This window comes from Pezoporus occidentalis, unplaced genomic scaffold (genome assembly GCF_034315485.1).
Source record: "Pezoporus occidentalis ecotype Australia unplaced genomic scaffold, CSIRO_AGI_Poc_V1 ctg54, whole genome shotgun sequence".
NCBI lineage: Eukaryota > Metazoa > Chordata > Aves > Psittaciformes > Psittacidae > Pezoporus > Pezoporus occidentalis.
The window spans coordinates 4,584,543-4,608,565 of NW_026915877.1; the positions used below are offsets into that span (position 1 = coordinate 4,584,543).

At 39.8% G+C, this 24,023-nt stretch overlaps 1 protein-coding gene across 6 annotated transcripts in view; it reads left to right on the forward strand.

Annotated features, from left to right (window-relative positions):
• Window positions 1–24,023, forward strand: part of GALNT13 (polypeptide N-acetylgalactosaminyltransferase 13) — a 152,447-nt gene that overhangs the window by 100,734 nt on the left and 27,690 nt on the right. For all 6 annotated transcript variants that reach the window (XM_062637803.1, XM_062637807.1, XM_062637809.1 and 3 more), the window contains exons 9-10: window positions 6,540–6,720; window positions 21,551–21,690. In XM_062637803.1, coding sequence (XP_062493787.1) covers window positions 6,540–6,720; window positions 21,551–21,690 — 321 coding nt within the window. The remainder of the gene's footprint in view (window positions 1–6,539; window positions 6,721–21,550; window positions 21,691–24,023) is intronic.

The following is a 24,023-nucleotide window of genomic DNA, read 5'->3' on the forward strand; positions in this document are numbered from 1 at the left end:
CATTTCTCCTTGTTCTCTCCCTACCTACCCTTGTAAAAAGCCCCTCTCCAGTTCTCTTCTTGATCCCTTTAAGCACTGGAAGCTGCTCTAAGGTCTCCCTGGAGCCTTCTCATCTCCAGGCTGAACAAGCCCAGCTCTCTCAGCCTGTCTCCACAGGAGAGGTGCTCCAGCCCTTGGAGCATCTCTGTGGCTTCCTCTGGAGTTGCTCTAGCAGCTCCATGTCCTTCTTATGTTGGGGGCCCAAGGGCTGAACACAGCACTGGAGCCAGGTGGGGGTTGGGGGTGGATGCTCACAAAAGTGGGGCAGAGGGGGAAAATCCTCTCCCTCACCTGCTGGCCATGCTGCTGGTGGTGCAGCCCAGGACATGGTTGGCTTTCTGGGCTGCAAGGTCACACATAGCCAGATCATGATGAGCTTTTCATCAGCCAGCACCGAAGTTCTCCTCAGGGCTGCTCTCAGTCTAGTGTCTGCCCAGCCTTTGTTTGTGCTTGGGATTGCTCAGACCCAGGTGTGGAACATTATGCTTGGCCTTGTTGAACTTCATGAGGGTCACATAAGAGGACACAGTGTCAAGAGATAAATAAAACAATTACATGCTTCTAGTGCCTGGAAATTTGCTATAGGAATGCCAGGCAGCCTTGTGATGCTGTTACTTGGTTTTTAGAGGCTTCATCTATAAAGAAAACCAAACATATAGTCAAGTACATCAGGTATGACTGGATTGATAAAATGCCAAGGCCTCTGCAGTTAAAAAACAATCTGATGTAAAACAACTGCAGAAAATTGCTAGCAAAGAGTGGCAAGTGGCTGGGGAGGTTCCTCCAGCAGCTGCATTACAAGCCTGCAATTAGCCAACAGGTTTCCATAATATCTCATTGCAGACAGTAAAACACTGATGCTAAATTCTGGTTTGGAACTGTATTATAATAGGTGTCAGCTATAAAGACATTTCTAGAGCTCTTACTGCACTGGATGTTTTTATCATTGAATGGGAGCAGGTTAGTTTTGGTGCTGGTCTGGTATTTAGAAAACAAAACCAAAACCTCCTGTTTTGCTAATCCCTGCATCCTCAAAAAATGTTACAAATTGCCTCCCTGAACATCTTCATGGCCTCCTCTGGGTTTGCTTCAACAGGTCCATGTCTTTTGTATTTTGGGTGCCCCAGAATTGGATGCAGTACTACAAGTGGGGTCTCATTTTTTGTAGGTGTTCAAACTGCTTTCCAGTGTTCCCTACTGAATTTGCAACATTACCGTACATCAAGAGAACTATTGGAAAATATTTCATTAGCAACATTCATAATAGAAGTTTTAATGTTTGGATGTACTTTATATGCAGTAGCAAACTGTAAAAATGTAGCAAATGGAACTAGATGTAAAGTGATAAATCAGGCCACACAGAGAGTGGTTGTGATGTGTATTCTTTATATAATGCTGATTATATCTTTGAGCTGTGGTCACTGTTTTTTGGCTGATGTCCTGTTCATCTTGTGTTACTCTTCGCCTGCCCACCTTCCTCATCTTTGTTTTAAGACTCATGATATGCAAATCCAAGTCATCTTGCTCTTCTCAGAGGTTGGATTACATGATCTTTAAAGTACGCTTCCAACCCAAACCAGTCTATGATTCTAAGCTTTTCCCAATATGCACAACTGATTATTGATAGCAATTTTTCAGCCTGACTCTGTGCAAGTCAGCTTTCAGATGCAAAATTATAGGTGTAAGCATTTAAACATGTTTAAATAAACAGCTTCAGCTGAATCGTTGATTTGGATGACTGTAGTTACAGTGCATAACTCCTGGCGAGGCTGGAAAGGTTGCATGTATGTGAGATTATTGTCAGAAGTACACCATAACATTGAAATGTGGGTGAGTGGAATTTTGGGTATATAAATGCCTCATCACCTGGCAAACATATTGAAACTTTGTCTCTGTGCTTTTCAATATTCCTTAGCTGTTTGACTGTATTAGTTTTAGGAGTACAGTTTGCTCACAAATTGAACTTAAAATATGTTTGTGCACTTACATACATTTAAAGGGTATATTTTTCTCTTTCTTTGTACTGCATTAATTTTTTGGTATGTCAGGATTCTCTTTTTATAGGGAAAATATTCAGGATCGCAGAATCCTAGATTGGTTTGGTTTGGAAGGGACCTTAAAGATCATCTAGTTCCAACCCCCCTATAGTTGATTTCATTACAGAGATATTAGAGTTTCAGGGTTTTTTTTCGTAATTATTACTTACGCATCGCTGCATAGCAATAAACAAGTTTAACTCATTTAACGTACCTGTGCTTACACGTTAACCTTCTTTCCGACTGCAGTAATCTTTGGGGATTTTTTTTTACCATAGCTTTGATCTGTGCATATGTGTGGTAGATGTTTGATCTGTGCATATGTGTGGTAGATGTTTAATCTAAAGCCATCATCCATAAACACATATTTGGAACAATAGAGCCCCTCTATGTAAAGAAATGTTTGTTAAAATGAGGTAAATAGAGTTATTAACATGTAAGACTTTTGCTTTTGGTGTTTATATCTCTGCAGCCTGAAACGTTAGTTTTATTTTAATCTAAAATTTAACGAGTCTTGTATTTCTTTTGGAATTAGTTTAACATATTTTGCCATCAAAGGGATTTGCAACAAAGTTATGCCCCCAAGCATGAGGCCATAACTGGTAGCGCAGAAGCATTGTTTGTAAGACTCCCCTTTATAGGGTTAAATTGCAGAATGCAGAATTGCAGATGTGCCGACATCTGGGTGTTGGGCTGCATGTTGCCCTGTGTCTGGCTCACCCAGAATCCCTGCCCATGCCATAGTTCCATCTCCACCAGGTGTAGGTGTCCACAGACACTGCTGGAGCTGTGACTACAGCAACGCCGCTGGCAACAGGCAGTCACAGCCTTGAGTTAAGGAGCAGAAAGTGCTGACAAAATGGGAGAAAATGATAGGATTTGCTTTATGCAGGCTGGAGGGATTCACCTGTATAGGACAAGTCATGGGGTGTGGTGTTTCCTTTCTTGATATAGGTAGATGACAAATACTGAGGCTGCCCAGAGATCAGACAGAGTTTAATGCACTCATTCTATGCAGTAGTTGGAATGGTCTTCAAATGTCTGTGAAATCAAAGCCAATTCTAAATAACTCATACCTCTACTTAAAAATAGATAAATTACATGAGCATATACAAGCCTGAGTTTTAATTCTATGGTGTACAATGTTTTGCCACAAACATTGAAGGAATAAGTATTTGTAAGCAAGAGGATAAATAAAAAATGAGTTAGTCTTGTGTGGAAAGGTAAATTATAAAGAGCTCATTTTCCAGACCTAGGAAATGGGGCAGATCTGCTGGATCTCTTCTTCACAGAAACATTTCAATAAGTGGCACTCTGTAAATTATCTCCTTAGTCAGAAGAGATGGGTTGAAATGACTTAGTGAGTGGGATAACAGCTAGTGCTGAAGATATTCAGGCTAGGGACAGTTAAGAGTTTCTCCACTGTAAAGTTGCAGCTGGATGTTGGGGGTGGGGGGGGTGGTGGTGGGGGTGTTATTTATTTGCTTGTTTTTCCACTAAATAGCTTTCCACAAAAGGTGGGGAATAAACTTGCAAAATGTGCTGGGTTGAAAGATGCAGAGAGAGACTTTTGAAACATGATTGAAGTGCTGTGGTTGGAAGAACTGATTTGGGGGAATTCATGGACTGCAGAGGTTTTTAGGGGCAGGGTTGGTGGGCAGCAAGTCTTGGTGTAGCAGTTTGGTGGGAGACACTGGCTCCCTTTTCTGCTTTTTTTGTAGGAGGAGACAACCAAGATAACTAGATGGATTATAGTAAAGTAATAATTCATGAAATCGTTGCCATGCCTTGAAACATCTAGGCATGTTGGAGGAAAGATACAGTTCATTGGAAATGCTTGTTGCCCAATCTATAGGATCAAGTAAATTCTATCCCTGGAAATTCTGCTGGATTAAAAAAATATGAATGTTAAAATGAAAAAGACTGCAGTAAAATTTAATGACAGTTTCTCTCAAAAATTCTTGGAGCATTACATGGAACAGTTAGCAGTGTCAGTAAAAGGCTTCTGGCAGATACTGAATACCTGAGTGGAGGTGTTGTCTGGAAAGAGTTCTTCAATAGCAAAGTATGAGGGACAATTTGCTTAGAGAAGCTGTGGCTGCACTGTCCCTGGAAGTGTTCAAAGCCAGGATGGATGGGGCTTTGAGCAACCATGAACTAGAAACTAGGTGATCTTTGAGGTCACTTCCTCCCAAACCATTCTGTGATTCCATGAATTCGGGTGTTCACTGTGGTTGCAATGAGAAGTGTATTAGCATACACTCTTCAACGTATTACCATAGCTTATCTTGTTTGTGTGGTGAACATATCTCTGCAATCTCACAGTCCTTGACCAATAGATGAACTCTTGGAAAGTGTTGTTTTACTGGGGGATATTCAGGAAGGTTGATTTGTTTGGGTTTTTAAAATATTACTGAAAAGTTAAAAGTCCTTTTGTTCTAAACAGGGTGCATGTTCATCCACATTCCTATGACAACTGTAATAGATAGCAGATTGTACCAGGGACAGCCAAAAAAGGGCTTAAAAAAATGTACATGACCATACTTAAAAAAAATAAACTAGTAGGGAGGGAGGAATTTCCTGCCAGGGCGAGGTAGGGGAACAGCAACAGTGACTCGGGAGATGCTGGTCCCCAGACAGAGACTGTGGGTTACAGCTCACCTAACATAGCCATCTGCTCATTACTGCCCCATCTGCTGAGTTACCCCCAGGTTACTCTGTGAACATATTAGTAGTGTGTATTTCCATTGTAATGCATGCTCCTGTTTGGTACCATCACGTGTTCGCTGGCATCCATCAACTTGAAGTTTCACCTGAACTAACTAGTTGTCACTGAGCTGCAAAACACAAGATGTTAAATATATTTTGATGTTGTCATTGCTCATCCCAGCAGAGTACATCACTTAGCATACTAATGAAATTATATAAAGGGATTTAGCCCTAATTAAATAAAATCTGCTTAAGTTACTATGGTAACTTATGTCTGTGTCGAGGAGCTCTAATTGCAAGACAGTACTGGCATTCCTGTTTAAAACACCCAACGGTTCTTAAATTCTGTATCTTACTACTAGAGGTATTGTAAATTTTAGTCCTGATGGCTGCTTAGGAGGAGAGTAAAGCAGAGGGTGGGACAAGCCTGAATCCAGAGCTGGGCAGTTGTTGATACCATTGTTTATGCCAAAATGTCAGTGAACCTTAGAGAAGAGTAAATCCCAAGGAATCGATCTTGTCTGGTAGAACAGCAAAACTTTCACCCTGTACACTTCACTTATCCCTGTTCTTCACCCAGTTGCCTGTGTTCAGCCTCCAGTTCTGCAGACTTGGGCATTTAACCATCCCTAGTATCTTCTCTAGTTCTTTTCAGAGCCTGGAAAGATGGGAGCTTGCAGAACAGCAGTTGATATACAGAGGTATATGATCCCAAGACTCTAGTGATCTCACAAAGAAATAAATTCCTTCATTTAACAACCAGGCATTAAAGTCCAGGATTATATGTTGGGTTTTTTTTTTCATACTTATGCAGTCATAGTGAATGCACTGAGCTTACTCAGAGTATAGATTCTGGCTCCAGTAGTGGACAGGGACAGTTTGCATCTAGAAATTCACCAAATTCTCTTCTTTGTCTGTAATTTTTTTCTTTTCTTTGCTTTGCTTTGCTTTTGCCTTCCCTTCCCTTCCCTTCCCTTCCCTTCCCTTCCCTTTTCGAGTTGGTCATGGTACTTACTGGCATGTGAACCAGAGAAGACGTGTTTTGCATCTGTTTCACTTCTGTGGTTCTGTGGTGTTCAGAGTTACCTGTGCTTGCTGCTTTCTGTTGCTGTCTGTGATAGGAACCAAGACCTTCCTTTGCTCATGATGGTCATGGACATGTTTCTGCTTTGAAAAAATGCACATATTTGTATGTAAAAGTTTTTATTTGTTTCTTTCCTCACAAGAGGAAATATTTTCACACTGAGAACAAGCAGCTGTTGGAATAATCTCCCCAGGGAAGTGGTGGACTCCCCAGTGTTGGACACTTTCAGCTGGACAGGGTGCTGGGCCATCTAGTCTAGGTCATGCTTTGCTTAGAAAGGCTGGACCAGAGGATCCTTGAGGTCACTTCCAAGCTGGTAGTCTATGAAATCATGGAAAATTCAAATATAGATAGTATACATACCCTACACTGAATCTGTTCTGACACCTTTCTGAGATGGCGCTTTGTGTAGGTTTACGTTGTAAGGCCATGGAACCAGATGAACTATTCACACAAGCTTTCACATTGCAGTTAAAGCCTGTGCACTTTCCTTGCTGTCAAGAGTTTGCCACTGCTGTTTCCCTTAAACTTTGAAATTTCCTATTGAATTGTGACCTGGGGAGATAAATAGGGACATAGGTGCTAACCCATCTGTCAGAGTCCCTCCTGCTATGAACACATTGTGGTTTGTATTTGTTTTAGTCAGTGTTTTCTGCATCTTTTCATTTCAGATTTGGCAGTGCGGCGGCTCCCTTGAGATTGTCACCTGCTCACATGTTGGCCATGTTTTCCGAAAGGCAACACCTTACACCTTCCCTGGTGGCACAGGGCATGTCATCAACAAGAACAACAGGAGACTGGCAGAGGTCTGGATGGATGAGTTTAAGGACTTCTTCTATATAATATCCCCAGGTAAGAAATTATTTTCTGGTGATATTATGATCCGTAAAGCTGTCTGGAAAAAAGGGAAATATAAATGTAAGGCACATACAGGTAAGTGTAGACATTGGTATGCACACATATGTACTAAAAGTTGAGACATAACAGCAAAAGTGCTTTCAAAATTCACTATCCCAACTGAGACCTGGACAACACGATAAAAGTATAAGTTAAGTTTCCTTCTCTCCTGAAGATCATAAGGTTTTTTTGTTCCAGAACATTATTCTCATGATGTTAGTTTGCAACCAAGTAGGAATGCTCTTTGACCCATCTAGTCTGAGATGCAGAATTTGGCTGGATCATTGGGATGATCCCTGAAAGTCCCTTCAAAGGCATCAGTGGGAGTGGATGGTGGAGATGCTCTGGGCCACTTAAAGGGAAGGAGCAGCCCTTCAGGTCACGGCACAAAATTTACCTGTTCACTTGAAAAATTAGGCTTGGAGACAATTCAATTTTTATCAGACACAGAATTTAATTTTTTTTTTTTTCCTCTCTAAACAAACACAAGAAACAAAAACTTTTAAGGAGTGGCCATGATCAGGAAAAAAGAGTATGTACCTTCAGTGCTGGCTTTCTGGTAAAGACTGTTTTGGACCTGGGTTTCAAGTAGTCCATTGTTCACAACCAGCCTCTTAAAGCAGGCATTTTCAGCTAAGCCTCTTCTTTCTGTAAATCAGGACCAGTAGTTTTATTTAACTTTATTTGGCTGAAATAAATTAAAAACTAAGTGTAATATACTTTATAATGTTACTTTTATTTTAAAGATTTGTATATAAAATAGAAAACTATCCTGGGTAGGTTTTTTACTCCCAACAGTTTTACTGATACCTCACAAGTATACAGTTAATAAAACCTCAATTTATTCACTTCAAAAGCCATAGCATCCAGTGCCTCATATATGAAAGCCAGTTATTTTTCATAGTATTTATAAATTATTACTTAAAATGTCTATGGTAGAGTGTAGCCATAGACCATGTAAGTTATTGTTGCTATTTTGTTGTCTGCTCTGGGATAATCTTTCCATTCTTCCATCTTTAAACTTTTTTCCAATTTAAATTCTGTAGTAACAGAAGCAGTTTAAATTTTCACTATCACCAAGCATTGAACCCTGGATCATGTTGTTATCCATATGAGTTTTGTATTTCATCTCCGGCACAATTTACTGTTGTTATACCTCAGCTCATTCTGGCTGCAGACCCACTTGTTTCCATAAGCTGTTTTGGTGCTTTGATTTTTCCAGGGGCTCAGGACACCTCAGTCAATCATTAGGTGCCAGCATGCAATCACAAGCTGTGAAGTCAGAAGAGTCTTGTATTCTGCATGGGTTATTGCATGTGCTGTGGCTGTCACAGTATGTGCTCATAAAATATTCTAAGTCTGTCTTGGAAAGCCTTTATCAATCCAAAAACCATAGAACCATAAAAAAATAAATGTGTGTATAACCACAAGATACAAGCATGAAACAATTCCTAGGAAAAAAAAAGAAAGTCATCAGAATGATGATCCCCATCAGTCAGATGTTTGGGTTAACACTGAGTGCTTTTGGGAAGCATTTGCATGGCTCTGTCTCCAGCTTGCAGGAAGGGCCATCGCATCATAGGGGAGAGAGGTGCAGACTGATCTTCTATGTCTTTTTGAGATACCTTCTTGGGTACATCTCCTTGTGCTGTTCTGGCAATAAGGGCAACAGCATGAAAAACATATGGAGGAATGGCTGGTCACCTCAAGGAAAAGGAATTCTGTTCTCTCCAGGGAACAGCCCATGGGGAAAAGTTTCTTGGTCCGGTAGGAGGGATGAAACCAGGGAAGAAGACTTAAGTGTTCCTGAGTTCAGGATCTGTAATAACAAGAGCCAAACTAGCCAGCGAGTTGTACCATCCATCACCAGCCCGCGTTTCATTCTGGTGGCAGCGGGTTTCCTGGAGGGCAGAACAGGGTCTCCAGAAGCCATTGGTACCTTCGGATTCTGTTTGTCCTCTTCTCTTTGTGCTGCTTCTGAGTCACAGCGAGGACAAGCTGCTGCCTTGGTCTGGAGGAACAAGTCTGCTGTTAAAGCTGCTGGTGTTTGTCACCTCTCACAGTGCTGACTGCACAGGCATTATGTGCTGCATCTTGCAGGAGTGCGCCACGGGTTTCACTTTTACTGGGTTTAACAAAATTCATCAAAAAACATACCACAAGTGGAAAACAACCATGTTGACAGGGTCCTCTTAAATAATGGAAATTTAACTTTGTGTGATATAGGGAGGGCTGTGTCCCTTTTAATTATATCTGTCCAAATAAAGCTGAAGGAGTAGGGTACATGACAGAAAATTTGGCTGTTTCTAGCGTAATTGGTTTCTGTTCTCCTACAAGAGGAAAGAAAAAATGGGAGAAAATAAATATAACACTGACGAATATCTAATGTGGTCTAAAAGTGAATTCAAAACACATGTAAGATGCAGTCATGTTCCAGCCATAAATATATCACAGGGGAATTAGCCATTCTTTAATTCAGTTCTCCCTTATTAAGTTCTTTGTTGAACTAAATGCATTTCTAATAATTTACCCTGAAAGCATGTATTTTCTTATGAGTGAGGCATACAAGTACTAACAATGTACATTCAGCATGTAGTGTGTGGGGTGAATACATTGCATTCCCTTTGCTTTTAAGTTCTGCCTTGACAGCAAGTTTTTCAGGGCTGATTAAAGCATTTAGGTGAGCTGAAGCTCTAAAGGTACCCTACTAATGGCTATTTAAAATACAATACATTTAAAATGAGATGTTAGCAAAATGTATTCAGAGGCAACTGGAATAGTGATATACATGGCAGGATAATTTTAAAATTCCGGTTTTAAAGAGTGCTGGTTGAAATAGCTTCAGTGCTCACGTTTCAGTTAAAAAAAAGCTTCCAAATTGGTTATGTTCTAATTTTCAAATTCCTAAATGCAACACTCCAAATCCTGGATCAGAAATTTTCCTTTTTTGTCTTTCCCTTTCTTTCTTCCATTGTTTTTCTCTTTGTTTTAGACCCTTCTAATTCAGGGCCCCTTTGTTTACAGTAGGATTCCTTATAGGGCTTGATCTTTATTATTTTTTCATTTATTTTTAAAAATCTGCAGAATTTACCCTGAGATGCTGAGTGATGGAAGTGAGGAATTTAGAGCTGAGTAAAAGGTTAAGTTTGGATGGAGAAATTAAAATAAAAAGACCATGGAAAAATATATCATCTGATTCAAGCTTGCCTTTGACTGGCTTGACTAATTCTCCAGCACATCTGCAAAAGCTGGAGCAATGCCTTCACTAAAAAACTTCCCCTGCTCTTCTCCTTGATGACTTGATATGTCAGAATACAATACAATAGATTAATTTGGAACCACCCCATTAAAAGAAATTAAAACTCAGGAAAGTGGCAATAGGAAATACCCTGTTGCAGACCACCATGTGAAATGGAGTGATGCAGTGGTACCTCTGCAGGTGTAAATTGTTGAAATATGAGATTTAGTTTTGCAAGTGGGTGAGGAGCGTGTTAGATGGTGTAAATGAGGACCTTAATCCTTTCTGCTGCTGGTTCCAGTCTGGAGCTGTCTGTGTGGCACAGCTATAGCAGGGAGTTACTTGTTGTGGCCCTCTTCTGTCAAGGGGATATATGGGCAGATGGATGCTCTCTGGGTTTGGAAGAGTGGTGAATACTGATGCGTCATCTTCTGAACTGGCCAGTATCCTGCCATTCAGCTGGGTGGAAAATGCCCAATTTGGACATTTGGAGCTGTGTGCAGATGCTTTTGATGGTGAAAGCCATTATGAAGCCCTGTCTAGAAAGCCTGCATTTTGAACTTTCCTCATTAGCACTTGTACCTGGGACAGAAATTACAGAGTATTTCCTATTGCGTTAGAGAGGAGCTTCTGAAACCACTTGGGATAATTTTGCGGCTGCCTTCACAATTTCCTAGCTTTCAGCAAGCAGCGGGGGAGGATTTTTTCAGTGACATTTTTTAACTTAGATGTCCAATTATTAGGCTCTGTATCCTGCATTTCATCAGCTGGTTTCCAAGGTGAGAAGACATCCTTTCTCCCATGAAGAAGACCAATTCTTGCCGTAGGCCATTTTAATTTAGGCTCCTATGCATAGATATAAATGCAAGGCTATCTTTAACGAACCATTTTTCAGCACTGACATCCAGTGAGATACCATGCATTGCAAATATAGCTTTCCACAGCAATTCTTTTGGGAAGGAAGGCCACTAGATGAAGCATCCTTTTTCTCCCTCCACCTGAGGAGGATATTTCTTTATCCATTTCCCTATCAAAATTTCCCCAGGTTGGCACCTGGCTGGGATCATTTTGCCCATTCTTTTATACTGATATGATGCCAAGGTGGCTCTAAAAATGCAGACTCCATCTGAAAAGATGGGAAGATAATAAGAAATCAACCCCACCCTGCAATGTTTTGGCTCCAGGTGCAGGACTGTGCAGGGAGGAAGGGAGGGGGACCTGCCTTCCACACCCCCAGGTTATCCTGATGGCTCAGCTTCCACTGCTCTTAACCTCAGGATGCAACTCAGTAATTCCTAGGTCATTTGCTTGCAATTGTTATTTATAGGTACAACTGTGGAGCCAACACAGCATAAAATATTTGTTTTTTTATGATGATTTTTAATGAAACAGTTTCTTTTTGTTAGAAAAGTTAGGGTGAAATGTGACTGATATGAGGACAAATCAGCAGAAATTTGGTGCTTTTGCATGTACTCTTATGCTTTACACAGTTACACATTTGCATATTTGCACAAGATTATGATACCAAATTCAAATAGAGAACCTATGGACAAAATTCTATTGAAATAAAGGGTGAAATTAAGTCAGTAACAATGGTGTTGGCGGAACAGGATTTTTTAACCCAAAACATCATGTCTGTTGCTGCTTCAGTCACTGGAAAAAATCGCCTTCATCTATTCTGATCTTTTTAAAAGTTATTTATGAATATGCTAGCTCAATTAATGATTAAAATGTGATGATGATGTTCCCTGGGATTAAGAAGCAAATGGAGGAGAAAGGTACTTAGGGGCTTCAGAAAATAAAGCTAATAACATTTAAACTAAAAAAATCTTCTCACTAAAATGCATAGGAAATAATAGATTGTTTTATTAGGTCATTTCTAAATGTCAGAAAGTGTTCCAAGTAAGACTGCTTTTTTATCCTTTTGTCGGGCATGCATTTCTCTTGGTTTATTAATCTGAAAAAACAGATCTCCCGATAATTCTGTTGGAGAACAAAGAAAGTTGTATTTTAGTAACTAGGTCTCTGAAGTTATTATCCATCAGCACATACTCATCTACTCAGTTCTTCTCTGGGACGTGATTAATCTGATTTCTCAGATAATGTCCTAAGAGAAAGAAGAACGGATGGTTGCTCACAGTGGTATTGTGTTAAATATATCTCTCAGCGTAATTAGGATGCACACCTAGTAATTGTATTTCAAGGTAGAAGTCTTGATCAATTGAGTTCTGATTAGCTTTCTTGTGGCTGTCTGCCTGTAAAAATATAACTCTGCTGAAGAAGAGCCCAGCTGAAATTTTTTGTGGTTTTAGGCATATTTAAAGGTGCTGCCTTCTCTTGTCTTTGTAGAAGCTGAATGTAGGCAAGAATAAAATCTTATTTCTGCTACCTTTAAATTTGGTCATCCTGTGTGTTGCCAGTTTATTCATGCCATGTGCTCAGATGAGTTTGGAACCAGAATTTTAAATACACCTGTGCTGGATTTGGCTGGATTAGGGTAAACATCCTATATATATTAAAAAACAAAAAAATAAAAATCTTTGCAAAGTATTTTGAGTTAAAAAAAGTGGTTAATTTCTGACAGGGTGAGAGGTTGGAGGAACAGGTCTTGTAGAACAAATACTCTATTTGTGTCATTTGTCATTGATGTGTGGGGAAGCAATGCAGTTTTATTTTCAGTATGTCTTCTGGAGTGAAGAGTGGCTTTGCTCTCCGTCTGGAGTACAGCCCCAGGGTTGTGAACACTCTGCTGAGGCGGCTATGGGTTTGAAAACTGAGAGTAAGATGACAAAAAAAAATCATAGTAAGGACCTTTTACCTTTTTGTTTTAGTATTCGATACTTTGTTTTAGCATTCGATAAAGAGGTTTGAATTTTTCTTGGCAAATTAAGAGGCTAAGGGTCTGCAGCATGGTTGCAGCCTGAAACTAAGAGCCAAATAATTCAGGAGAGCTTAAAAAAAGTCTCAGAAATGCTGGATACACTTCAAATGGGATTAAAGGAAATGCCTGTTTCAGGAAAGGAATTTATGGATTTGTTCCAAAAAACTGAAGAACTGCTGAGTGTTGTGTATTTAAGGTCCCTTCCAGCTCAACCCATCCCATTCTATGATTGTACGGTTGCCCATGTTACAGTTGACATCCCCAGCACTGCAAAGCCCATCTCATTTAGGATAAGGTTAAACCAGTGCAGAGTAACAGAATTTCCTCCCAAAGCAGTATAAATCCTCACAGTTTTCTGACTGCAAAGTGTTTTTTCTTTACTGCTTGGAAATGCAAAGTGCCCCAAAGGGAAATGGCCAGCCTCATCCTGCTGAGTCAAAATGTGCCCAGTGCAATGCAGACAGCAAGGCAGTAGTTCTTTGCTGTTACCATAGAATCACAGAATGGTTTGGGTTTGAAGAGACATAAAGTTCATCTAGTTCTAAGCCCCCTGCCACAGACAGGGACACGTTCCACTAGACCAGGTTGCTCAAAGCCCCTTTCAACCTGGCATTGAACACTGTCAGGGATGGGGCAGCCACAGCTTCTCTGGGCCACCTGTGCCAGTGCCTCACCACCCTCACAGGGAAGAGCTTCTTCCTGATACCTCTGTCAGTTTGAAGCCATTCCCCCTTGTCCTGTCCCTTGTCCTTGCCCTTGTGCACCAATATCTTTTTCTCATATGCAAAAACATTTGTCTTATTGTTTCCAACACAAGTAAGTGTGTCTGTATGTACCCAGATGGAATGCCATGTAGGTACCTTCTCAGCCTGTTCCAATCCCGCAGCACAGTATTCCTATCAGCCTCACTCCTTTTTCAAGTCATTCCAGCACATCTTATTCCATTCAGCCTGTATATTCCTAAATGTAGGCAGTTATGTCAATTTATGCATTAAAATACAGTATCTAATAATTGAATGGAAATAATTACATGCTCAGAATAGGCCTGCATTTGCACAGTCAGCTGAAAAAGATAATGCACATAATAGTACCGTTTCTCCATACACTTAGTGCATTGCTGAACCACTTTATCTTCTTAATAATCACTTAGTATTCAATTCCCATCTCCTACCTAGCCTGTTAAAGTCAGGCTGAAATGCAAAGTTACATTAGTTTTGGAGCGCTTTGTTTAAAGCATTACTGAGAATTTAAATATAGTACTTTATGATTTTAATTTGGGATTACAAGATAAGAGCTTGTGTTTTACTTGGGTTTACCCAGCAGATGATGTGCAATCCTCCTTTCAAGTGTAATTATATAATTAGGTTGATAATGACTGTATCAATTTAGGAAGCAAGAGCTCTTGATAAAACATTTTCCCTCTTCCCTTACCTATTTTGCATTTTAGTGCTAGAGGACTGCCAGAGCTGCAAGCCCACTGAGTCAAAAATAAGTTCATTTAACCCGTGATGTTATGATCCTGCAATGAAATCATATGTGGCCATCCTTGGGCACCTGCGTGACAGCTGAGCTCTGTGCTGGTTCAGTTAGAAAAGCACTCACCCAGAATGAGGATTTTTCCGCGGGAGCAAAGCGCTGCACTGTGAATTGGGCTGCTCCCATAGCCTGCGATGAGTAGGAATAAAAAAAAAAGTAGGGATAAAAAAAGGAAAAAGCGGGGGGGGGGGGGGGGGGAGGGTGGAGAGGGATTAGGAAAAAGAAGAGGAAAAAGCAGGGGGGAAGAAAGCAAGTACAAAATTTAGTACAACTTTTTCAGCATCATAGTTCCCAAAGGGATTGGGAACTCTGCTCAACCAGCTGTAGGGCTGAATACAGCATAGATGAGGGTAGAAGTTTCTCATGGTTACTCAGTCTCAGGCTATGTGTTAATTCTGCCCTTGACAAATATGAGTGCATTCATGTAGGTACTCTTAAGTGCCAGAAATGTTGAGTCTGTATGTATAGGAAACTGCTTGGACAGACCTTTACTGTGGTACCTCTAGGAGGAGAATCAGTGCAGCAGCTGCTGAGCCACAGCTTCCTGAATCCAAAAAACACCTTTCTTCTATAGCTTCTCTGCTTATATTTAAGACACTAGTATTGAAAACATGAATCATATTGATAGCCCTTGCTTACTGAGCTTCTGTGATTGAGAAAAAAAAAAAATCAAAAACAACAACAAAAAAAATTGACTAAAAGCAATTGTGCTGCAAGATACTTATCTTTATAGTGTTAGTCACTGTTCCTTTTCAATTAAAAATTATATGTGTCTGTATATACACACAGATTTTCCTCACAGGTAGGTGAGGAGGTGTCAGATGAAGAGCCATGCTAAAACTGGGGGTGATTTCCGAGGCTGCCTGCCTGTGCTCTGCAGAGGGGATGCTACAGCACTTCCAGGAGAGGGGATGTAAGGATGGACAGGGCTGGCTTGTGGTTAAGTCTGGGGAGGTCATGTTGTTCCCATCCCTACTCCTCCTGGGTGATCCAGGTGGATTCTTGTGGGTCCCTCAGTCTTTGGTTGGCTGGTCAGGTTCACCCAGCTCATGTAATTAATTAAATGTAACAATCTGAAAACTAATAATGCTCTTCAAACACCACTTGATGGCTAGGAGTGACCAAAAATACTGAGTAATGTGGAAAAGGAACAAAAGTGAATAGTTGAATGAATTACTTATCTGAAAGCATTTGCCCTGATCCCATTTCTGGTTGGTATTACTCTACTGAAATTTATTTTTATCATTCAAGAAGGAGCAGCCGCTTAGGAGGCTGCTGCAGTGGGTGCTGGAACAGCTTTGTTCTGTAGGGGCTCACATTTCCTTGTATAATACTTGTATAATACTATCATTCATAGACTCATAGAATAACAGGTTGGAAGGGACCTCAAGGATAATCTGGTGCAACCTTTCTTGTCAAAGGATGACCTAGACTAGATGTCCCAGCACCCTTTCCAGCCAGATCCTCAGTGTCCAGCTTTGGGGACTCACCCACTTCCCTGGGGAGATCATTCCAATGGCTGATTGTTCTCATGGTGAAAAGTTTTCCTCTTGTATCTAGTTGGAATGTGCCCAGAAGTAACTTGTACCCATTATCCCTTGTCTTCTCTATGTGACTCCTTGTAAACAGGGAGTCTCTGTCTTCTTTATAGCCACCCTTTGAACACTGGAACATGGTGATAAGGCCTCCCCTGAGCCTTCTTTAGCCTGAGAAAGCTCCGTGTCTCAGCCCTTCCTTGCACTGCTTCCCACTCCTTGGGTCATCAGACTCTGATTTTTAACAGGAGATTACTCCCGCTTTCCATCGCAGATGTCCATCTCCAGTGTACCAGCCTCTTTGCACAGTAGTTTTGTGACAGAAGGCGGTGAAGTGCCATGGATGCTTTCCCACAGGGAATGTTTGTAGAAAGAAAGGTCAGGACTTACTGAATGCTCTGTTATTAAAAGCAGCAACTGCTTGAGAATTAATAATGTTTGACTTAGTTTCTTGGATTGTCTAGCTTGATTTAATTCAAATGTACTTATGAGAGGAGGTGCAAGAATTTGGGTGTTCCTTTCTTGTAGCTCTTCCAAAGGTCTTCACTTGTTAATACAGCCCTAACCTAAAGCTGTGGTTATAAAGAAGCTTAAAACCTGGCCTCTTAGATGCGATCCCTCTTTTTATTTTTTAGAAAAAAAAGAAAGATGACATCTGTAGATCAACAAATCCGTAAGTGCTCCTGTGTAATTAACATACATGAATCAAGAGAGATCAAATTCCTGTTTTATCTTTTATAGCACTGATATTTGCAAAGATCTTTTTATTAAATTTGTAATAAAATGGAACATCATAAAGAGTGGATTGGCAGATCATTGCCAACCAACCAGAACCGCCTTAGATTCCTTTTTCCTAATGGTGTCACCTGTGGGCCATGTTACAAATCTCTAATGATTTAATGTAGCTTTTCAGCTGATATGGAAGAGTAGAAAGAAAACCGATATTACTTTACCTGTAGTGTAAATGGAATAAGAAAAATAATACCCTTGTGCATACCGTAACCAATATTGAAATAGTGGGTAATACAAAGCATGTATTTGAATACCCTGAGGAGAGAGGCTGGCTTTGATTCTATCTATAAAATTTCTGAGTTGGGAAACAATCCTGTTCTGAAGAGGCATATGGATGTTCAAAATGAGACTTATTTAAGATACCTACAAAATAGAGATTGGCTGACCTACTTGTTTAGTCTTAATGCACTGAATGTCAATAGAAACCCAATGTTTCAATTTGAAAACAGCATGAATGTAATGGTCTTTTATGAAGGTATTTAGTAATTTCTCCAGCTACAAAAATACGTTGTTTTACATGCTCACTCTTACAACTGAAATCATCAGCTCTAGCTTTGTTACAGCCCCAAAAGCACATGTTTCACTCCTGTTACTCTTACATGTTAGTAAAAAAAGGACAAAATTTACCAGGAAGACTTACTTTTCTTTTCTTTTTTCCTGTCAAAATTCTTCTAGTACCTCAATTTTACTATTTAATATTTACTCTTTGCTGCTGGGTGGTCAAAGCTAAAGTCAGAGGTTTCTTTTCAACTCTGCCTCTCTTAAAAGCTTTCCTAAGATATGGTCCAGAGAAACATCTTAATAAAGGATTCATTTTATCCACATTAATGTTCCCATTGATACCTGTTTCAGTAAATTGATATTTTTTGCTTTAGTGTCTGGACAAAATTGGCAATGTAAGAGTTAATTATCCTCTGTCTTTCTAAAATATGTGTGTTTAAGTATCATACAGCGCTAGTATGTTTATAGGGTAAAACAACATTTAAAGTCTTAATCTTTTGACATAGAATAAGCTTTAAAAGTGCAACACAATGTCATGCAACAGTTTATTTGGAGAAATATTGTTAATATTGACTCACTTTCTGGAATGATATTTTTTTTTTTTATGTTAGAAATTGTAAGCAGGTTTTCTCCAAGCTTATATAGCTGAAGTTTTCCCATGAGAAGTTCAGAATCTTCATTCCATACTGTATTTTATGTTAGAAATCCACTACCTATATTAATCTTAAATTGCTCACGAGTGGATACAAGAACTCCTCAGAAAGAGTGGGGAAGGTGGTGATTTTGGGTGTTGCTTTTTTTTTTTAGTTAGCACATTTTTTATTTATTTTACTTATTAATGAGTTATGTGTGTTGCTTGGCAATATAAATAAGACATGTCAAGAAATTAATGTTTTGAGTAATTAGAAAATACGTGTGTTACCAATTAGACTGTCTGCTTTTGATACAGACAGAACATGAAAGTCCTTTGATTTTAGAAGTGTAGAGCTTTACATGTTAAATTTCCTGGCTTGTATTGTAACACTGCAGGATCTGCCTATGCTCAGCCCTTGTCTGTGAGGGATGGAGCTTTTCTCTCATGCCACAAATTGCTGGCAGCCACCCTCTCAGTCCTTGGATGCAAGGCAACACAGTGTGCTGGAGAGAAGCATCCTCCCCGGCACCAGTTGAGTCATATTAATACAGCAACTAGTATTCCAAAATTGTTGGCAAGTGTTCTCATTGGTTCTCTGTCATGCGTGCCAAACCAGGCACCCGAGTGTTGCAGACTCATTTTTAATTTAGCTCGTTGCCGTCTTCAATCCTGTGGAACATAATAATTTTGAATACTGCTTTGGTGGTGAAAAAGCAAAACTCAAACTAAACTATCTCCATCTCTGGAGGTTTCCCGTGGCCTCCAACTTGGTTCTTAGATTTCTCATTTAAAGGGAGCACCTTGGATAATGAGCTGGCTTCTGAACAAAGTGATACAGGCTTCCAAAGCTAATGGGCAGATGTGCATAGCCTGGCTTCTCTGGTCACACTGCCCCCTCTTTGAATATACTAGAATATCTCTTCAATGACACACACACACTTTTGTTTTAGGCTTTTCAAGGCAGCAAAAGATAGCAAAAGCCTAATTTGGATTATTTTTTCAAAGTGGTATTCTTACATAAAGGAAATTATTCTCAGTTCTACAACTTCTAGTCCATTCCAGGGTTGTGGTTTTTTTGTTTGGTTTCTATTTGTTTGTTTTTAATCTTTGTCACCATGAATTGTTGTCTTGTTCTGCAGAAATGGTACATTTTGCCAATTTTGAAGCTATGCCCTTGTATGCTTATTCGCAGGTCATGCACGTTAGAAAAAAGTGCAGCTGCAATGCAATGCTACAACCATTTAATTTGTTCTACTTGGAGCACATCTACTGCTCTGCTAGAACAATCTGCTTCTCTCTCCTGCGATGTTTTTAATCCATTCTTTTGCACACTACACTTCCTGTAGCTTCTTACGAGATTTCTGTATTCTTTTTCACCTAAGGACATTTTACTTATGTTTTCTTGTTTAACTGTAAGCAGCCTTATTAGTTATTAATTATCTTTAGATTTCCTCTGAGTCCCATCGATTCCTTAACAAGTAGTGACAATACATAAGTATTGATTCATAATAGCTTGGTTTTAAGTTGAGCAGAAGGGAGTGTAAAGGCTTAATGAAGAACCTTACAAATGAGGACCTTGCTTGAAGATGAAGCAGGAGGGTGCTGGCATTGCCACATGTAACTTGAACGACTGCAACAAAATGAGCCAGTCCAGTTTGTGCAAGATGAGAACTATGTATAATAGAGCCTTGGGAAAGGAGAACCTGTCAGGGTTTTAGCAGGGAGTATTGTCAACATGTGTTAAGAGCCTGTGGGGAGAAAAGGAAAGGACAGCTTGGATTAAAGGGGTTGTGTCAGTGCCTCGGTGACCTTGGGTACAGTGACCATGGTTTCTGCATCTAATGTGTGGTTCCAGGAACTGAAAAGCCTCAAAATAAACCTGCGTGAGCATGCCACACCCACCAAAGACTACCCCTATCTGCAGCTGTGTTTAATGAAAGCTGGAGTTTATTTAATGACAGAAAACTCAAGATGAAGTTGAATCAGATTAAATGGAAAAACATTTATTCCTTTTTCTAATCCAGCAATTTCAGGGCTGAACCAAGTGCAGAAATAAAAATCCCTGTGAGAATTGTAAAGCAAAATTGAAACAAGGTGTTTGGTTGATCCACAGGGTATTTTTATTGAGAGACAGTGGTTTTGATTTTGTTCGTAACTCAAATATCAAAGTATGTGCAGACGGTGGGGGTAGGCCGTGCTGTTTGCCATCTCAGAATATAACTGTGCTAATATCCTTTTTCCTCATGTTCAGCTTCATCAGATCCCCACAGTACAAAGCACTATGAAACAGATATTGCTTTTCTGCTAGCACTTCCAGTGCCTTCCCATGAGGAAGATTAGCTTAATTATAGATAAGGATTGAGTAGCACAAATAATAGCAGTAGTGCACGTCTTTTTTACCAGAAGAGGCAGTAATTGCAGACCCTTGCCTGTTAAAGCTTACCTGAAAAACATTTTTTTTTTTTTTTTTTTTATAAGTAGTCTCTTTTCTGATAGCAGAAATGTTTTCACACAGATTAAACAGATAGCTTTGAAGTCAGGCAGGTGTTCATGGTCTTCCGCCACTGGTACATAGAATCACAGAATCAACTAGGTTGGAAAAGACCTGTAAGATCATTAAGTCCAACCATTACTCCAGGACTGCCAAGACCACCATTAAACCATATCACTGAGAGCCTCATCTGTAGAAGTGGGGGATTTCTAACTGATTTCTCCTCTTATTGCTGATAATTCTGTTGGTTTTTTTCTCATCATGACCTGTACTTCTGATTTGTGGCCCATGCACCACTCCTGATGGGCAGCAGGATGCTGCTGGCTCAGGTCTCATATATAGGCTTGCAGTAGGAATGGCCCCACCAGACAAGGCAACAATTTAACTGTGACATCTCTCTTGAGGAGAACCATGCCACCAGTGCCCTGCCTGTGATAGGGGCTCTGGGTCAGCAGAGAGGTGGGTCCTATCCACTGGCTGCTCTCTGCAGAAACCTGCCACTTTGTTCCCCCTTCCCTGCCTTATTACAGGAGACATTTAATTTTATAATACTGTTGATGATAGCTATGCTGTGAGTTGTACTGTGGGCTGAGCCGGAGGCCTGTGGGACCTTGTGGGGCACAGGAGGGAAGGAGCAGCAGGGTTCCTCAAATAGAGATTGTATCCTTGCAGCTGAAATCACCCAAGGGCTGATCTAGATTACACAGTAAAATAGCCATGCCTCACACAAGTTCTTTGACTCAGCAGAGTGCTGGAAAACACCAGCAAGATGCGTTGGAAAAAATGGTTTGTAAAAATATAAATGGATTTCTTTATTTTAGAATATGAAGAAATCAAGGAGTTCAGGGGTCCTGCCTTTCCAGATTGATAAAATAATCTGGAAAGAAAAAAAAAATAATATTCTGGGGTTGGAACTAGGTGATCTTTAAGATCACTTCCAACCCAAACATTCTATGATCCAATTTGCAAAATTGAAATTGCAAAAATTAATCATTTAATGCTTGTAAAGATCTATGGTGTGGCAACTGCATATGCATTCGCATACTGCTGCACAATAATTCCAGCAAGTGGGTATTGATAAAAAGGAAGTCATGACAATGGGAGAAGAATCTGCGATGCATGCTCTGCATCTTTACAAAACCTGTGCTTTGATCATCTATTCTCTTAACAATTCCAGGTGTTGTTAAGGTGGATTATGGTGATGTATCCATCAGGAAAGCACTGAGAGAAAATCTGAAGTGTAAACCCTTCTCGTGGTACTTGGAAAACATTTATCCTGATTCCCAGATTCCACGGCGCTATTACTCGCTTGGTGAGGTATGAACCATTTCCTTTGGTTACACTAAAACAGTAAGTACACAACACAAGGGGGGAACTGCTGAGAGATGAGTTGGTTTGGAGGAAAGGAGTGAAGCGCTTGTGTGCAGTCCCTGCATCTAACTTATCTTTACTTCTGAGAAGGTTGCATCTCCTCTAAATCTTTCGTAGGAGGGCATTGCTATTCTGAATGTATACTTTCACCATTAAAAATTTATCTTTTAAATTGAGTAGTATATTGGAAAAGAGAGGTTTGCAACTAATATTTTGAAATAAATAAGTAGTATGCAGTAGTCGAAGGAAACTTTCCATCATTACTGATCACTTACATGTAGAGTAGAAAAAGCTTTGGGTTTTTTTGCTTTTTTTCTTCTAAAAGAAATGTGTTTGCTAATTGATGCTGAGTTTTCCAGCAGGGCTGCCTGGAGCTGGGTATCACAGGCATTCTGAATAATCTGCCAGTTCTAGTACCACCCAAAGCTAGAATCTTTTTCAGATTCAGGTAATTCACTGTTAAAAATATTCTATGGAGTTGTAACTACGCTGACTTTTAAAAGCTCTTGAATGGCTTGATTTAAAGATCGCCATGGATGAAAAAGCAGTCAAATGATCAAATTTTACTTTTTTACATCCAGGAAAGTATCTTATTACTTAAACTTGCAGTTGTAGTGCCGAATAAAAGCCACAGTAGGGTTTCCAGTTTAACTATGACAAGAAAAAGTGAAACATAGTGTTTACAGCAAGGAAGGAGCTCATCTAACAAGTGTCAAATAATAAGGTTTTGTATGATATTGTCAGACTGCAAAATAAAAGTATGAGAAAGTAATAAAATAGTTATTAAAACACCTTATTTTTACCAACAAGGCCTCAGTTTCTATGGAAACAGCAGTTCAGGCAGGATCTAAAAATTAAAACTCACACTTGACTATTGTAGCTGCTGACTGCCAATTGAGCAGTAAAGTGGATTTTTAGACCTGAAGCTCAGGTACCATCATCAGCAGTAATGGACAATTTCTAAAACATCAGGAGTGCATTTCTCAGTCATTTTCCCCTCTTTCAGCAGATATGTAATCTCAGGTGGGGCAAACTGGCTTGCCTGTGCAACTGGCATCATTAGTCCACAAACGGTCCGTAATGTGCCCAGGGGCTATGTGAGATGCATCATGGGGGGCTGTGGCTAGTCAGGAGAGGAAGACACTTCTGTGTGGCTCAAAAAATGATGAAAGAGAAAGAAAAGAGAATATGAAGCTCAGCAGCCTGCAGGTGGGAGCGTGGGTTTGCTGGCTGCTAAGAATCAGGCTCAGTAATAAATCTGAGAAAATTATTCTTTAGTATAGTGCAATCTAAATGTAAGGAGCATTCAATACTGGGCCTCCAAATATAGTGTGAGAATGCATATTTTGTTCTTTTCTAATATAAACAGTGACAAAAAGTGTGAATCATTTCAACACATTTGGGATAAACATCCTTGCTTATGACCTCCTGCAAGATAGTGCAGGTGTGACTTCAAATCAGACAATGTTCACACATGGCTCAGTTGCACTGCCCAACCTGTTAGAAATAATAGTGTTGGTTTACATTTTAATTTGGATTTTATTTGGCTGTTGCACAACTAATTGATATATGCCTGTTGCTTTTATAAATGAAATGCACAATTTGTGAGATTTCTAAAGTGTGGTGTTATACAGAACTGAAATTCTTAAGTAGTTTCTGAAGCACATTAATTGCACGCTTAACAGGTTGATCCTAAAGGTTGCCAAGCCCTTATTTGCACCTAAATTTTCTATTCAGTTACAACATAACTTATATACAGGGACTGTATTAGTTTTGAATTTCCTAGATGGATAATATACCTCGGAATGAGAATAAAATGTGCAAAATGTGGTGAATACTGAATGTTCTTTTTTACATTTCAATTGTGCAGCATTGAATACAAAGTAAACATGAGACAAGAATTATTTTGTAAACCTGAGACATAATAATCATAGCTGAGTTTTCAAGGCAGTATTTATTTTATTCCCAGCTTTAATGAATCAAGGGTTTGCCAGAAAAGAAAACTGCCGTTCTTGTGATATGCTTGAAATTATTTCTACAAAAAAAGGTTATTTGAGAAAAAACCCTGGGATTATCATATGAGGTAATTGATAGGGTACAGGTTGGCGATCTGCAGTTTCTTTGGTAATCTGCAGAGTAGCACGTGGTGGAGGAGAAGAGAGGAGGAAGGTTTGCCCATGAGCTGGCTTATCACTTCTGCTGCTGGCAATGCTGCAGCTGATTCCTGACATCTACATGCCAGAAAGACACACATACATAGCCGCATGTAGGGCGAGGAT